Source organism: Mya arenaria, chromosome 12 (genome assembly GCF_026914265.1).
Source record: "Mya arenaria isolate MELC-2E11 chromosome 12, ASM2691426v1".
Classification (NCBI taxonomy): domain Eukaryota; kingdom Metazoa; phylum Mollusca; class Bivalvia; order Myida; family Myidae; genus Mya; species Mya arenaria.
The window spans coordinates 9828415-9846163 of record NC_069133.1 but is presented as its reverse complement, the minus strand read 5'-3'; the positions used below and the strand labels follow the sequence as shown (position 1 = coordinate 9846163).

General features: G+C 35.5%; 1 protein-coding gene across 2 annotated transcripts; it reads left to right on the top strand.

Annotated features, from left to right (window-relative positions):
- Nucleotides 1–5058: 5058 nt before the first annotated feature.
- On the top strand, nt 5059–15915 carry LOC128212017 (decapping and exoribonuclease protein-like). 2 transcript variants are annotated; one of them, XM_052917235.1, is made up of 7 exons: nt 5059–5402; nt 6564–6670; nt 7158–7253; nt 8404–8512; nt 11369–11504; nt 13437–13531; nt 13779–15915. In XM_052917235.1, exons 1-7 carry the CDS (start codon nt 5137–5139, stop codon nt 13879–13881), a joined length of 912 nt encoding a protein of 303 aa, XP_052773195.1. In that variant the 5' UTR covers nt 5059–5136; the 3' UTR covers nt 13882–15915. The 2 variants fall into 2 exon arrangements, with proteins under 2 accessions (XP_052773195.1, XP_052773194.1); XM_052917234.1 differs by having other exon boundaries at nt 6564–6793.
- Nucleotides 15916–17749: the final 1834 nt, after the last annotated feature.

Here is a 17749-nt window from a genome sequence, read left to right as displayed (position 1 = left end):
TGCACCAACAGCCCGAGATAAGGAAATAGCTATTGCGTCCACAACCCGAGATAAGGCAATAGTAACTGCAGCCACAACACGAGTTTAGGCAATAGTTACTGCATCCACAATCCGAGTTGAGGCAAAAGCTACTACACCTTTAACTCGAGTTAAAGAAATAGTATCTGGACCTAGACCCGAGTTTAGGCAATAGCTACTGCATCCACAACCCGAGTTGAGGCAATAGCTACTGCATCGATAACCCAAGATAAGTCAATAGGTACTGCACCGAGTTAAGGCAATAGTAACTGCACCCACAATCCGAGTTGAGGTAATAGTTACTGCACCCACAACCCGAGTTGAAGCAATAGTAACTGCATCAACAACCCGAGTTTAAGCAATGGCTTCTGCAGCCACAATCCGAGCTACTGCAATAGTTACTGTAGCCATAACCCGAGTTGTTGAGGAAATAGTTACTGCACACACAACCCGAGTTGAGGCAATAGTAACTGAACACACAGCCCGAGTTGCCCGAGCAATAGTTACCGCACCTTCAACTTGAGATAAGGGAAAATTATCTGCAAACCGAATTTAGGTTATAGTAACAATATCTTAAACCCGATATTAAGCAATAAGTACTGCACCCTCAAAGATAGTTAAGGCAATAGTTACCACAGCTACAACCCGAGAAGAGGCAATTGTTACTGCATCCATATTCCGAGTGTAGGCAATTTAATTGCATCGACAACCCAAGTTGAGAGAAAAGTTACTACACCTACAATGCAAGTAAAGGCAATAGTAACTACACACACAATCCGAGTTTATGCAATAGCTACAGCAGTTACAATCTGAGTTGAAGCAATAGTTACTTCAACCACCACCCGAGTTAAGGCAATAGTTACTTCAAACTCAACCCGAGTTAAGCAATATTTACCGCAACCACATCAATATTTACCGCAACCACATCCCGAATAAACACATTAGCTACTAAACCCGCAATTCGAGTTTTAACAAATGTTTTGGCACCAACACACGGAGTTTAGTCCAGCCACAACCCGAGTTTATATTAGAATTACTGCCATCTCAACCTGAGTATATGCAACGGTTACTGCGCAATCAACCTAAGTATATACAATAGTTACTGCAGCCTAAACCCGAGAATAGACAATAGTTACTGCTGTCTTAACCCAAAACTAAGCAATAGTTATCAACTTGAGTTTAGGGAATTGTTACTGCAGCCACAATCCGAGCTAATGCAATAGTTACTGCAACTACAACCAGGGTTTAGGCAATATTTACCGCACCAACATCCCAAGTTAATGCAATATGTACCGCCTCTCAATCTGAGATAAGATAATAGCTACTGAGCCAACAACTCGAGTTTAAACAAACGTTACTGCACCAATAGACCGCGTTTAGGTTATCGCTACTGCACCCACAATCTGAGTTAAAGCAATAGTTACTTTCCAAATCCAATGTATGAGATAGTTTATGCAGCCACATGCCGAATTTGAGGCAATAGTTACTAAGGCCACAACCCGAGTTTAGGCAATAATAATTGCAGCCATAACACGAAATTAGGCAATATTTGCTGCAGCAACAACCCAAGTTGAGGAAATAGTAACTGCACCTATCGCAACGTTCAGACAATAGTTATTTCAAGGACAACCCGAGTTTAGGCAATAGTTACTGCAGCCATATCCCGAGTTTAAGCAATAGGAACTGCACCCATAACCCGAGTTAAGGCAATAGTTACTGCGGTCTCAAACCAAATTTAGGCAATAGCTACTGCACCCACAACCCTAGTTAAAGCAACAGGTACTGCACCCTCGAACCGAGTTTAGGCAATAGTTACTGCGGTATCAACCTTAATAAAGGCAATAGTAACTGCACATTGAACCCAAGTTAGGCAATATTGAGTGCACCCACAACCCGAGTTAATACAATAATTACTGCACCAACAATCCGGTATTATGTTATAGTTTCTTCAACCTCAACTCGAGTGAAGGCAAAAGTTGCCCTAACAACCCGACGTTAGGAAATGGTTTTTGCACCAACTATTCGAATTGCATAATAAATATTGCATTGCCATGTGAAAGTCAAATTGTCGATAACTATATATCCATTGCACGATTACGTGCTATATTAAAATATAAGGAACTTTTGGCATTTTTAAAAATGGGGATTTTTTGGCTACGTAGCTGTTATGAACTTTATGAAGGTATACAAATCATATTCTTTCTTCATCATTTAAGTCAAATAAACATAATAATACATTGATATTAAAAATAATAGTTTTGGCATCAATCTATATTCCATTGAGGCAATGCGAGGGATAGTCAGAAAGGGTTTTGTGAAGCTGATGCTAAAATTTGATATTTATAACATCATTATTAAGATAAGCTGCAGTATCACAGATTAACCGTTTTGACAAATTATTTTTTTGTCTTAGATTGAGCCAAGTTCTGCGAAAATATCTGCAAATCAGTGATATAACACTGTTGACAAAAGATCAGATCGCAGATGTTCATATTTCCGTTTAAAAACTTATGGTCTATTGCTAAAAGCGTTACTTACGGCTTAACAAAATAAATAATACATCAAGTTTTGAACTTTAAAAAGAAATTCTGCAATATATTTCGTCAGCAGTCTTATATAAATGGTTTCCATGCATTTTCGCATAAAGTGGCTCGTTCCAAGACAAAAAAAAGTTGTCAAAACGTTCAATCTGTGACAGTGCAGCTTGAAACAACTATTGCAAAACATATTGCTCGACTCCACCAAGATTGTTTATCTTTCCGGAACCCAAACGAGTTCATGAGCAGATTTGATACAATCAAAAATATGGTCAATCTCATGCCTGATTTTGGTGACTGAGTGGCTACGTGCAGGGCGAGATATCAATGAATTAGACAGTCGTGTAACAAGTTGAATTTCAGACTATTCATCTTGTTCTTTTAAGTTCTTTAAAAATAAAATAAAATTACTTGTCGTCGTTGGCATGATTCTTTATATTTTAAGAAATACTGGCTTTGTACAAAATCTTAAAGATGCAAACTTACTCCCAAATAAGTTTTACCACAATTAATACAAGAGTTAAAATATACCAAAAAAAGATGAATAAATATCAAAAACAATGGTTCTTATGAAGGATACCGAGGATTTTTTTGCGTTTTCAAAACTATAAAATACACGGTCACAATATTGTTATCAGTAATTAATATTTTCCATAAATGCATTATTTAGTATGTAGTTACAGGTTTATCACTCAAAAATTAGTTTTTTTGTACATGTGTATGTATTGATTTTGAATAAGAGTGTCACTTTAAGAAAACTGGAGTAAACATGCTGTTGCAATTCACTTACTCAAAGTTCTAACGCTGTCATTTTAAATTGTTATTTCTTTACTTAAAATTTTGAAAACACAGATATCCTATGGACTCTTTTGAGTACTACGTCATCAAGATATGTACGATTAAAGCGCCTAGCAAGTATGGAGGACACATGTCAAATTTGCGATTTGCGTTACATTTAAACACAAAATAATCAGAAACGATATAGACAAAATCGAAAGCAAAATGTTCAGTGAGTGGCAGTGACAGCACAAATAGCGATTCACAATCAAATTCGAACTGCAACATATGAATTCTTGTACGAGTAGCTACATATACATGTTGACGTACAATTAGTGTTATGTAACCTCTGTTTTGTCGTTTAATGTACTTCCTTCTTTGCATGAAACAGTTTAAAAATCAACCTGCTATAACGACTATTATTTAAGGAATTCGATACGTATATTATTTGCATATTTGATGACTCATGTTTTTAGTATATCCTTTACGAAGATTAATGTAGATATAAAATATCAGTCTTTAATGTAAATAATATTACCAGTTAACTTTTTGACCTTGCAATACTTCAAATAAATCGAATTCCAATCCTTTTTAGACCAATTAAATAATGTATACAAAACAGCACATAACTTAACTGCACTCTAGTTTCGGTCATTTAAATCAGCAGGCTATAACCTATACTAAAATCATATGGGGCAACGCGACACACTCATATGAACTTCAGTAGTTGCTTCAACCATCTACTTCATTGGTACGAATACCATAATGTGCAAACCGTTTTATGTGTGTATTTTCACTTTAGAATATATAAGTTAAAACAGTTGAATGTTCAAATGAATCTAAATCGAGTTGGCAGAAATCAGTGTACAACTACATCACTCTGACTTCTAGTTGCGAGTGTATATTCATATGTGTGCGTCCAATCGGTGATGTTGAGGTAGCCTTTGATAAATTTAACATTTATGACGTCAAGCTGTTTAATATAAAGACGTCACAAAAATATCGTATTTTAAATACTATTAAACGCACAATATATCCCTAAAATTATATATTTCTAATGTTCATTAACGTATTCTTGACTCTTTATTGCGCTTTAAGAAATTGCGCTCCAGAGGTTTTGCAATCTTATAAGTCTCAAGTTTTAGATCAAGCACATTTTTTTCCATAAAATGCCGTTACCTTTGCATGATATACGGAGTATTATAATTACGGTATGGACATTTGTTAAAAGTATCAATAACGTAATATGTTTCGCAACAACAGCCAAAAATGCATTTCTTCGGACTCGGTCTCAATACTCTTTGAATGCCTTTAATGTGTCCGATACACAAGTACGTGCTTTTTAGATGGCTACTTACTTGGGCTACCAGGCTTTCTTAAACAGAGTACGATTTACATTGTATCAAGCTCTTCGGCATTACTACAAACAATGTATGTTACTGGTTACCACATATGGTATCGCCCTTGACAAGGTACGTATCTTGTATAACTGTTTTCCTCAAAGTTCTTTATTTAGTCCAAAATAAACAGCAAATCGAAGACTTAGCGCAAGACTGATGTAATGCCTTCTATTTCTATTCTGATTTACATTCATCTTACACTAGGCCCGAAGCAAAACAAGGAAGGGATCGATATAGTGACACGTATAAAATCAATGTAAAGATAATGTCTGTCAAAAAAGATCGAATATAGGGTTCCAATTACAAAACAAACATATATACGAGACTTGCTTCTGACAATATAAAGCTATTTTCAGAAAATTTAAGAGATATGGATTTTATAAATCTTATCATTTACTTTCAAAATGGCGAGGTTTAACACCGACATTGGACGATTTGATTACCCAAACTCAGGTTTAAATCGGCCTGAAGAACTAGGGTGCTTCTCATTAGATATTAACAGAGAATTTCACGATGATACAAGCCAGAGGAAATATTTTATTAAACCTTCAAATTATGATAATGTTAGTTTTGATCTGACAAGAGGATACGAGGGAATGGTGAAAAGAGATGAATTTAAGGACGAACAGATCGACCATCTTCTGAAATGGATAAATAACCATGAGCTGGGGTAAGTGGTTAAGGTTTCTCAGAAACAGAAACTCATACAGATATAGGTGAGTGGAACATTTGTAACGTGCGAGCCAATGAAACACCAACACCAGATAGCCGAGCTTTCTGGCGTAATGAAACTCACATCAACAGATCCCTTCAGGGAAAAGCATGCTCGACTCTGAAGGGGTCCACTGGTCTTTATATATACTAACTTCTCTATTCTCACATAACCCGGGCTTTGCTAATTTGCATATTACCAACAAAGTTTACATCCGGTATGAACGTACTTCCGTTTTATACGGAATATTATTATGAACGCACCTCCGCCGCTGTAGACCTCTGCCGCCTACAGGGGACCGTTACACTTCAACCATCAGGAAAGCAGAGCTTTAAAGATTGTTGAGGTTCCAACTTACTTTGCCTCACAGGACAGCTGAGCTTTCTAGCAAGTGCATAGAATTGGAGACTATGAACGCACATCCGCCGCATACAGCGGACCGTTACATTACTTTCCCCTCCGTGAAAACTCGTCCCGAGTCTTGGTCTGGGACTGATCTTATGGGTAAGGCAACTCCGTTCGGCAGTTGTCATCATCCCATCGCTGCCACCATTTGTAACGTGCGACGGTAAACAAACAAACACCAGATAGCCGAGCTTTCTGGCGAAATGAAACATCAACATATCACTTCAGGGAAAAGCATGCTCGACTCTGAAGGGGTCCACTGGTCTTTATATATACTAACTTCTCTATTCTCACACAACCCGGGCTTTGCTAATTTGCATATTACCAACCAAGTTTACATCCGGTATGAACGTACTTCCGTTTTATACGGAATATTATTATGAACGCACCTCCGTCGCTGTAGACCTCTGCCGCCTACAGGGGACCGTTACACTTCAACCATCAGGAAAGCAGAGCTTTAAAGATTGTTGAAGTTCCAACTTACTATGCCTCACAGGACAGCTGAGCTTTCTAGCAAGTGCATAGAATTGGAGACTATGAACGCACATCCACCGCATACAGCAGGCCGTTACAAATTCATTTTTTTAAACCAATGGGATGACAGTGTATTCAAATATTCCACTTTTAAATTCCATATCGAAGTATGAATTGGCGTAGTTATAGGTCGAATTAGTAGTATATTAGGCATTCACATGTGCTTTATATTCGTTTCAGAAATATGCAAACCCACGTCATATGCCGCAGGGGTTTGTTAAATCGTTTAATGCGTACCATGTATGCGAAAAAAGATGACTGGAAGTTCGCCGTCTCTCTTCACAAAGGTACCTACTACCTTTGTGAATGCCCCACTGACCAGAGCCTGGCAAAAATAAAACATATGATGGGAGAAAAAGACGAAGAGATGTGTGGATGGGGCTACAAGTTTGAGCAATATCTCACCGCAAGTAGGGCATAGTTTTACCAAGTGTGGTAGTCTTAGGTGGGCAGTCATATTCAATATACCTTTATTTCTAAAGTTTAGAGTCGAAAGAGATAACAAAGACAAAGTTAGGAATTTTGATGGTTAAGGTCCAATCTCAGAAATTAATATCCCAGTGGAAACTCGTTATGCCGAAGTCGCCGGGATCTCGATATAAATTGCGAGCTGTCGAAAGATTTATACATTTGTAATCGGACTTAATGACAAATCTCAATCCTCCTTTTAAATTTTTGTATTGAAGGTACGGCTTAGATCCTTTAATGAAACGGTCCCCAGACGTTTACGTACCATACACATGTATTCACAAACATAATTTATTCGTTTTGCAGGTTCCGCAGATTCCGATCCAACTCCAGACCTGCAATATAACAACTGTGAAACCTTCTATACTGTTGTGAAAGCCACGATCGGCTCCCACACACTAGGTAATTTTGTACATCTAAGTCTTACACTTCTTTTATTCTTCAAGTTGAGTGTTCCATTTTTATAAATATTGATCGTACGTGGATGGGTTTCAGTAGCTGTTAATAAGGGTATATAATTACTTAGGTACGTTATAACTAAATACCAAGTACCCGTATGTTATCCAGGAAGCACTCTCTATATTGAACATTGACAATACTATTTCAGTCTGATATTTTGTTTCAGTCTGAGTAATGCACATACTTTATTTGATATTTTGTGAATTCAGTGCAATACCTGTAATCAGAAGTAAAAACAAACAACAACATGAATTTTACATACTAGTATATGAAATAATTTCTGCTGGACTAGAACATGGATTCCTTGTCTGTTCAAATTTTTGTTTTAAAATGAGTTTTCTGCGTTCCCACGAGCATGCAAAATGTCCAAACCTGTTAAAAAATCTGACTGGGAGAACTTGAAATGGGTGTGAAACCAAAATACTTTTTTATGCTATAACTTTTTTTTTTAATTTCGATATCATAGAGTAAACTATTGATAAAAAAGTGTTTTCAGTTGCATTAGCTAAATATAGAAGGTGGTAGGTAGAATAATAGTTTTGGAACAACGGATTTGCCCACATTGTAATGTCCTATCAAACGATTTTCATTTTTTAATTGGATGCAGCCTATATACAAATATTAGATCTAATTATATTCTAAGCGTTTATCGTACTCATCCAAATTTATGTATAATCATAGAACCGTTGAATACAGAAATTATTGGTCTGTTAAAGAAAATTTTATTTTTGAGCATAAATAGTTTTAATTACTTTCAAAATGCTTTTACGTAATATTTTTTTCTGAAAAAGTGTTTAAACATTCGCTTTTATAATTGTTACTGAAAAGATTTTGACTAGTCATAAACTTATTTAAACCGCAAAGCAAATGTTTGATAATGAAAAATGATCATGGGCTATCATACTATTAGCGTACTTCACTAATGTATTTAACTGTAATGTTTTGTGTGGAAATAAACTTGTTTTCTGTTCATACTAACGGTATGGGTTTAATACTAATTTACATTATAATGGAATGTTTTCTGTTCGAATATAAGCTTCTAATCTGAAAATAGTGGCATGTTTTTATCAGTGAAATATCTAATTCGTTCCAGTGTATTCGGGTGAGGTCGATGCTGTTAGTACAGATGAACCTTTTGGAGAACATTATGTTGAGTTCAAAACCATCACACATTCCGCGTTGCAGAGAAACAGTTTCAAAAGGTATTACCTGATTGCCAACTGTTCGAACAGTGATTATAAGTATCTTCCATGGCCAAGAGTGTAAGATATCGAACCAAGCGTAGGGTGTTTTGCGGAAACGAGGTTTACCTATCTTAAACGAGCGGCTATGGTAGATGCTTTTGCTCCCACCTCAGTTAAAAAAATATGTAAAAATGTTTATTTTTGCTGGAACTCTTTTGTGCTTAGTGAAAGAATTGCGTATGGGTATGCGATAATTCATGCTTGTCATGGATATGCGCGCAGTGATTCAGATTATGTTTAAAGTGGAATCGGACTTTAAATAGTTCTAAGAAGAGTGAAGAATTATTTCTTGAAAGGTGCGTGAAAATTGTTTTATGGTGACATTTGAAGTGAGAAATAATTAATTAGCGTTTTAAATATTGCCACAAGACAAGGTTTCCATGATGCTACAGACGACAGTCTTCAACAAGGGAGGTAATTACAATGTGGTGACCATTAAAAAGGAGTTCCATACGGGCATTTTATCTTCGCCCATGGGCAAGATAAGAATTTCTAGCATGGTTAAATTATTGGATCTACTTATCCGAGGTGGGAGAAATCTGTAATTATTATCTCAACTACTGAGTGTGTAATGAAAGAGGGAACATTCGGGGGAACAAACTACCCTCTTTGTCTGACACTTTCAGTCATGGTTTAATTAAAACGTTTCATTGACAGAATTGTCAATACCACTAGCAACGGCTTATGCCATTTTCTGATTTCAAGTATTGGCCAGTCCTCAACTCAGCTATTGCAACTTGTCATGATCATTTGTGTAGCATCTCCAGTAAATCAATTTGATAAGGCAACCCTGTGTTATTATGTTTACACAAATATAATCCTATTATTGATCAGATAATTATTTGTTTGACAATTGGTGACAGGTCAATAATTAAGTAATAGCTAGTGTTTATTTTTTGCTTTCAGTACGATTAGGTCGGTAGGTCGGGTGCATGTCAGTGACTACTTATCGTTAGGAAGACAAAAAATATATGCTAAGTTTCTTAGTATTCAGGGCGAAATACCCATCGAAAGCCTATACAGCGCCCAGTGCAAATACGTGAGCTTCTAAAAGACTCGCTTTATAAAAACAATTTATGACTAAATTAAAATTTAGCCGTTATTTTCGTAACAAAATGGAAAGTTGGCGAATGTAATCTTTTTTTATAGATGTTCGGTTTTCAGAACTACTTTAAATGATTATAAGACATATGTTTGGCTATCCCATTTGCGGAGGCATGAGCATGAACACTAAAATGTTGAAAGAGCCCGAAGGATCTGAAAATTAACAAGTATTCGAACACATACGTTGTACCAAATAAGCAGTTTCCAGTTCATTGTTTGTTAATATTCAATTGATATCAATTGAACTTAAGAATATCTCGTAGTCGTTCGTTCTCGATGTTGGAGAGCAGAATATCTGACAGACACAATGTACCTTATTTTTGAGCGTATAGTGTTGTGTTTCTCGTTTACTGTGTTAAGCATTGACCGAGCCTTTTTAAGTAGTCATTTGCATTCGCTGAGCTATTTTCTATCGTAATTTATACTGGTACAAGCTCCTGAAGTGGTGGACACAGAGTATTTTTGTGAGTTAGCCTCTGTAGTTTAAATAAAAGCTCTTGAAGTGGTGGTCATAGATTATCAGTGTGTGTTCGCCTCTGTAGTTTCAGTACAAGCTCCTAAAGTGGTGGACACAGATTATTGGTGTTAGTTCGCCTCTGAAGTTTCAGTTCAAGCTCCTAAAGTGGTGGACACAGATTATTAATGTGAGCTCGCCTCTGTAGTTTCAGTTCAAGCTCCTGAAGTGGTGGACACAGATAATTGGTGTGAGTTCGCCTCTGTAGTTTTAGTTAAAGCTCCTGAAGTGGTAGATATAGATATTTGGTGTGAGTTCGCCTTTGTAGTTTCAGTTCAAGCTCCTGAAGTGGTGGACACAGATAATTGGTGTGAGTTCGCCTCTGTAGTTTCAGTTTAAGTTCCTGAAGTGGTGGACACAGATAATTGGTGTGAGTTCGCCTCTGTAGTTTTAGTTCAAGCTCCTAAACTGGTGGACACAGATTATTAGTGTGAGTTCGCCTCTGTAGTTTCAATTCAAGTGGTGGACACAGATTATTGGTGTGAGTTAACCTTTTTTGTTTCAGTGCAAGCTCCTGAAGTTGTGGACACAGTTTATTGGTGTGAGTTCGCCTCTTTAGGTTCAGTAGAAGCTCGTAAAGTGGTGGACACAGATTATTAGTGTGAGTTCGCCTCTGTTGTTTCAGTTAAAGCTCCTGAAGTCGTGGACACAGATAATTTGTGTGAGTTCGCCTTTTTTGTTTCAGTTCAAGCTCCTGATGTAGAAGACACAGATTATTGGTGTGAGTTCGCCTCTTTTGTTTCAGTTCAAGCTCCTGAAGTTGTGGACACAGTTTATTGGTGTGAGTTCGCCTCTTTAGTTTTAGTTCAAGCTCTTGAAGTGGTGGACACAGATTATTAGTGTGAGTTTGCCTCTATAGTTTCAGTTAAAGCACTTGAAGTGGTGGACAAAGATTATTAGTGTTAGTTCGTCTCTTTTGTTTCAGTTCAACCTCCTGAAGTTGTGGACACAGTTTATTGGTGTGAGTTCGCATCTTTTGTTTCAGTTCAAGCTACTGAAGGTGTGGACACAGTTTATTGGTGTGAGTTCGCCTCTTTAGTTTCAGTTCAAGCTCCTAAAGTGGTGGACACAGATTATAAGTGTGTTGTCGCCTCTGTTGTTTCAATTATAATATTTACAGGTACACGCACCTGAAGTGGTGGACAAAGTGTATTCTTGTGAGTCCGTCTCTGTAGTTTTCATTGTATTATTTTCAGGTACAAACTCCGAAATTGGTGGACACAGAGTGTTCTTGTTGGTGTTCCCGAGATTGTTTGTGGGCTCCGTGATGATGCTGGTATTGTTACCAAGCTACAAACATACACCACTCAAGATTTACCAACGATGGCCAGTGTAAGGCATATTTTGTATATTTTAATTAAGTATAATTTATTAAATAAATGTATTTAAATATCTATTTAACAAATGTTAATTGGAATGACTCACGAAATGTGAATGATTCTCGTTCGCCTTTATTTAGAAAATCGTGCTATTTAAAAACAATTGTGAAACAAGCTATGGCAACATATATTAATCACTCTCGTTGGCATGATGTTTGAAATGATTTTTTACACTTTGATAAATTCGATTTATTTTACTTATGCAAAAGCAACTTACTCACTTAAAAAAGAAGTTCTAAATCAAAGTGTTAACATTATTCTCTTTTCAAAAACGTTAATAACCCTTTAGGGGATAGAGAATTATTATCACATTTCTAGATACATAATAAAAAAGCTGTAATTTAAATGGTATGAAATTGAAACATGATTTTTGTTCAAAATTCACACACAAACGTTTTTGCCCAAAAGACCCTAAATCACACTCCTACTTGTAAAACAACTGTGTAAAAGCACGTCAGTTACCGGCATTTTGGTAAATGATTCATGTTCTTTTAATTCTCAATCTTACACAATCTTACAGAGATTAAGTCTGGTTGACCTTTATTTTGAGTCGAATATTCAAATATTCTATCAAACGTTTGGTATTCGAATGTCAAAATCGATATTCGAATATTCGAAAAAAAAGTTAAATAAAGAGAATAAAAAAAAACCTTTTACCTACAACACTGTTGTTGTTTATAAAGTTTGTTTGTCTTGTTTTTTACAACGATTGGCCCCTTATACCAGAGGTGTGAATGTGATAACAATACACAAAACACGCGTCATAAAAGTCCCCTACTTTTACAATAACTGGCTAGAATTCGGGTTTAACACCAATGTGTTGTCATGGCTGCTAATTAAGCTGTGCAACATAGCTCAAATCGCCGTGATGATATGAATGCCATGTGCTACATAAATGTTGTTACAGATATGTGCTTTAAACAGTCTTCCATGTTTCGACACAATGTCCGTGCTTTGAAATGTAAATGAATAGTATAGCGTTTTAGGATATATTTCCTCTATTGTTGTACAAAACATGAGTCAAATCCGCATATATTTTCGTTTTATTATTTTACTAGTTCCCGAGTTGGTTTGGGTTTTCCATTGTAATACTCAATTTAGAGGCCAATCTCAGAACGAGGCTGATCATCCTACGGAAAACGCTATTTGACTGAGAATCCATCTAAATTCACATTGTTTACAAATATAATGGCAGCGGAATTGAAATTATTATATTTGTTGTTTGTTTGTTTATAATGTATTGTGTTTTTTTTTCTTTCTGAATATGTATAATTTTAAAGGCTTATTTAGGGTATTCAGGATCCTCTTCGCGCACTGGCTACGACAAAGTAGTGTAAACATTTACCGGCTATTACTTAAGCGAATAATAAAAGTAGTTTAATACATCTTCTAAAATATGTATTTCGGTAATCAAATATTCGATCGAAAGAATTTTCGAATATTCGAATATCAATTTTGCCATTCGTTTGCATCCCTAATTTTGACCATCCAAGCCATGTCATATGCCCGTTGACATGGATGTTATTAGGCTTTTAACTTTGTGTCCCTTAAATTTTTGACATCTAGGAGTGTCCATGTGGTTTCATCCATCCCATACTGAATGCACTTTGACATGGAGGTTGTTAGGTATGGGACTGAATCAAACTGAAATAAATGAACAGAACATTTTCAAAATCCTCAACTGCCAATGGTAAACATAAAAATCACCGAATCATTCTGACATGTACTGTCTGTAGATAACCAACTTTGAACTCTAACATATACAATAAGGACAAAGTGATCAAAGCGTAGCAATTTATGACATCTTGTAAGTTTAGTTTTTAGAATTATCAATAGACGATTTTATTAGCTGGGAATGTATGTTATAAACATAACTGTATTTCAGGACATTCCTGCTCCATGGAAGCCAAATGTTTGCTTCAACTTCCTTGACAAGCTCCTTGACTTCATCAAATCTAATGTGACAATAGATGATCCAAGGTTTGTTAATTAAAATAATTTGTATTAAAGGTATTTGTTTCACATTGAAACTGAACAACTTGATTATAGTATGCCTATTTTAATTAGGCAAGGACACGGAGTTTAATCGAAAATGTTACATTCTTTTGAAACTGTCAACAACCAAAGGGATAAAGGTTTAAACTAGATTTCTCAAGATTAAATCAAATCAGATATCCATCAAAATGAATTGTTAAAAAATACTTGTATTTCTTTTATTGTAAACCAGGCTCGTTCACCTGCTGGAGTTTTCAGGCAGGGATGCGACTTGTACCCGGCTTCCAATGGACTCCGAATACGCTTTCCTGCATAAATGGTATACTCACAATTAGCCTGGAGTATGTAGATGCTTGACTCTAATCCAGATCAAACCGGTTCGATGCAACGTCATTGCCATTATTAGGGCAGCTGAACGATTCAGACTACTAACACTATGTTATAGACATATTAAAAAAGTGCTTAGACAATTTAAGCACTATTTAACAAAAACGGTTCCACCGTTCCGATGCAGCACTTGCCTTTGTACACCGTTACAATGTTGCAGGGACCTTTGTACAGTGTTCGTTTGTTGAACGTCTCTAGTTTGAACAAACCACATAAAAGCTGCACTCTCACAGGTTGAACGTTTTGACAACTATTTTTTATTTTTTGTTTTGGAATGAGCCATTTTTTTGCGACAATCCATGGAAGGCAGTTATATAAGACTGCTGCTGACAAAAACATAGAACGCAGATTAACTGATAGTATACAAGTTCAAAAAATGATGTTTTATGCCTAATTCTTAAAACGTGAGTAACGATTTAAGCCATAAAACATTAAATTTCTAACGGAAATCTGCGATCTTTTGTCAGCAATATTATATCATTGGTTTACAGATTTTTACGCAAAAAAATTGCTATTTCCAAGACAAACAATAAAAAGTTGTAAAAATTGTAAATCTGTGAGAGTGCAGATTTAACATGTTACTTTTATGTTTGAAAATAAAACACTGCAAAAATCAATATTTTTTAATGCAGCTCAAATACTCAGCGACATTAATTTCTTAATGTTTGGTACTTTGCCTCTCTATCCTCCTCTATAAATCATGGTCCAATGTGTCCCAGTCATTCATTGCTGCCTGCTTCATTGCGTCAATGCTCGTAATGGTTTTGTCTTGTTATTGTTATTTGTTATTAATTCCCAAATTTCTCTATTGACTAATTTGCCACAACATTACTTTCACCCTTTTGTCAGTAAACCAAGGTTGTGTATACATGGCAGGTTTAAATTCCTGCTGCGAAACCCAGTCACCACAGAAAAACACATTGGTTGTTGGTATCAGACGTTCATGTATACTATCAGTAAACCGCTTATCAAGTCAGAACAGTGCTAAAGCTCCCCGTACCTTATCCCTAACAACACTTGGATATCATTACTGGGTTTAAGACGCTGGTAAAGAGCAAGAGCCTTTTCCTTGGTCCAAATAGCCTTAAAGGTGGATATTTGGATACAGACATAATGGGTTTCCACCAGAGAATATGACATTGTTCCAGTCATAATATCTGCTCTTAATACGTTAACTAGTCTTATGTCCTCTGTATAAGTCCCAGTTTCACGATAGGCAACGTATATTGAGCTCCTTTATCCGTTTCAACTTATATATCGTATGTACCTTCTGCTTTGAAAGGTTACTAAACTTTGAACCTTGTCCATTCATCAAATGTCAAGATCTGTTCATGTGTTTTTACTGCCCACTATTTGCTGCAGGAATACTAAATGGCAGTGGTAAAGAAAATGTATTTGCTTGCATAAATTCCATCATTCATTTTTATATCACCAAATAATCTTTTTTTAGTTGCTCTCATTTGGATACCTAGTGTTGAATATTGTCTGCTTCAGTGAAAATCGTAGGAATGTTACTCTAATATTGAAGAATTATTACCCATTGCATCAAATGATTTTCGATTATGCTTAAATACTTTATAGAAGTGTTGACTAAAGTTGATTTGTTTGTCAAACTATGTATATGCTTCCCTCTATTTTTACCAGCGTATGTTTTGTATTAAAATAAAACAGCCTTAATGAAAACTTTCATTAGGGACACACAATTTTAACTTAGTATCCGATTACAAATTTATGGTGAACGCTCTTACCGTGATAAATTATACATATCGCGTCTAAATTACGATACTATTTTTTGTAATGTAAAACACACCCACTTGTGTTATGTGTGTTTGAATTTTTAATTTTCTATATTGTTATATCATGTTGTTTTTTATAGTTTTGTGTATATAATAACCCATGCTTTTGTTGTGATTGGTTATATTTTTATAACATGTTTGTGTGATTTTTTATCTCTTAGTTTGTATGTAAGTTTTGAAACACAATATCATTAAATATGTACTATACTGCTGTGTCTAATGAATGTTAAGTAATGTGCCGACAACAATGGGTAAAAATACATTACTAATAGTATTATTCTTATATCGGTTGAATATCATAAATCAGGTTTCATTGCAAACGAAACAAACAACGTCTGAATAGTCTGAATATCAACTGATACAATAGTTTCGACTTCATTCGCAATGCCAATCAAACACCAAATCAGGCGTGGACGTGGACCATAGGAGAGATGGACTGTTTATGGACGAGTTTGTGTACAATTGGAGAGAGGAGTCAGACAGCCGTCTCTTAAGATCATTGCGCAGCTTTGTCAGAGGTCTGTCAACGAACAAGGAATAGAATTGATAGACGTTGTTAGGCCGCCCCGTACTTCGGCTAAGAGATTCACAAGAACGTGTTTTGAACTAATTCATATACAACTATTTTATTAATTTTTATTTTTCCGAAATTATTTGAATTATGATAACATATTATCATTACATACGCAGCATGAACATGGTCAATGGAGAAAAGTCAACCAAATCCAGAATTATCCCCCCACATTCAAATTTATATATTTATATGCAAGACCTTAAATTTGATACCAACGTTTGAGCAACAATCGAGCAATATTTTTCTAATGATTTTATGATCAAAACATAGCGCAATACAAAAGGTTTCGAGGAAAACAACGTCATAATTTTCCGTCTGAACACATTTTTGACGGGAAAATAAAAAAGTGCTTTATATATGACATTTCAACTTACATAATAATTGTGGATGTCTTATAAGTAAGTATATCTTGCAATAACAAAATTGCTCAATATGTTTAGTTGCTAGATGTAACGTCCTATATCATTTGGTGTCTACCGTCTATAAACAAGGAATATTGAAAACTAACCTAACCTTTTCGTGTTTTTCATCCAAAATATTTTTTATACTGCTTTTATGACCATCAACAACATTTTTGACCATTACCTTAAAATTATTTATGAGTTTGGCGATTTTTTTTTATTATTTTCACATGAATTTTTTATGATGATTATAAATATATCAATAAGACAATTATAATTGCATCCGACTGTTTAATTGATATGGTAAGATCCGTCATTATTATACTGCAACTTGCATGCGATAGATAGGCAAAACACAAACAATTTTATAAATATCAATCATTCAGATCTTTTTGGGATTCACACCTGAAACATATCAGAACACATCCCTTTCAAATGTATCAAACGCTTTTTAGATTTGATATTTTTTTTAAAAAAAGAGTATTTTAATTATATTGAGGCATTTGAAATTCTAGTAAACAATTTACTTTTTTTTTACAAACTTGCATCTGCCGCTGCAAATATCTAACTGACATGACATCATCCAGTTTTTTGCCAACAATTGTGTCTTACGCCCCACAAACAGGTGATGTGCCATAATTTATCAAGTACATAATTCAGTTTAAGTTCGGTGTAGTAAAGTACATAATAATTCTGGATATAAGCATTGGTGCTAAATGAATACATCAAGAAATAAGAGGTTGGATGTGTGATAACCTTATTAATGGACACCAGCTTTGCTGCTCAATGCTTACATGAAGAAGTAAAAGGTCGGTGTTTTAAAGAACATATGTCTGGCAACATCAAGAAGTAAAAGGTGGGAGATGTGAGCTACATATATGTATGGCAATCAGTTGCATTGCTTTATGATTATATCAAAATGTAAAAGGTCGGTATTTTAAAGTGTATGATTACGGGAATCTGCTTGACTGCCAAAGGCATGCATCAATAAGTTGATGGTGGGTGAAGTAAGGTACATGTATTCTTGCAATTAGCTTTGCTGACC

What these genes read in the sequence shown, in the direction of transcription:
- LOC128212017 (XM_052917234.1), top strand. Translation starts at nt 5,137, where the DNA reads ATGGCGAGGTTTAACACCGACATTGGACGATTTGATTACCCAAACTCA. An exon ending in GATCGGCTCCCACACACTAG is followed by an intron (nt 7,254 to 8,403) that starts GTAATTTTGTAC and finishes AATTCGTTCCAG; the next exon opens with TGTATTCGGGTGAGGTCGAT. An exon ending in GTGACAATAGATGATCCAAG is followed by an intron (nt 13,532 to 13,778) that starts GTTTGTTAATTA and finishes ATTGTAAACCAG; the next exon opens with GCTCGTTCACCTGCTGGAGT.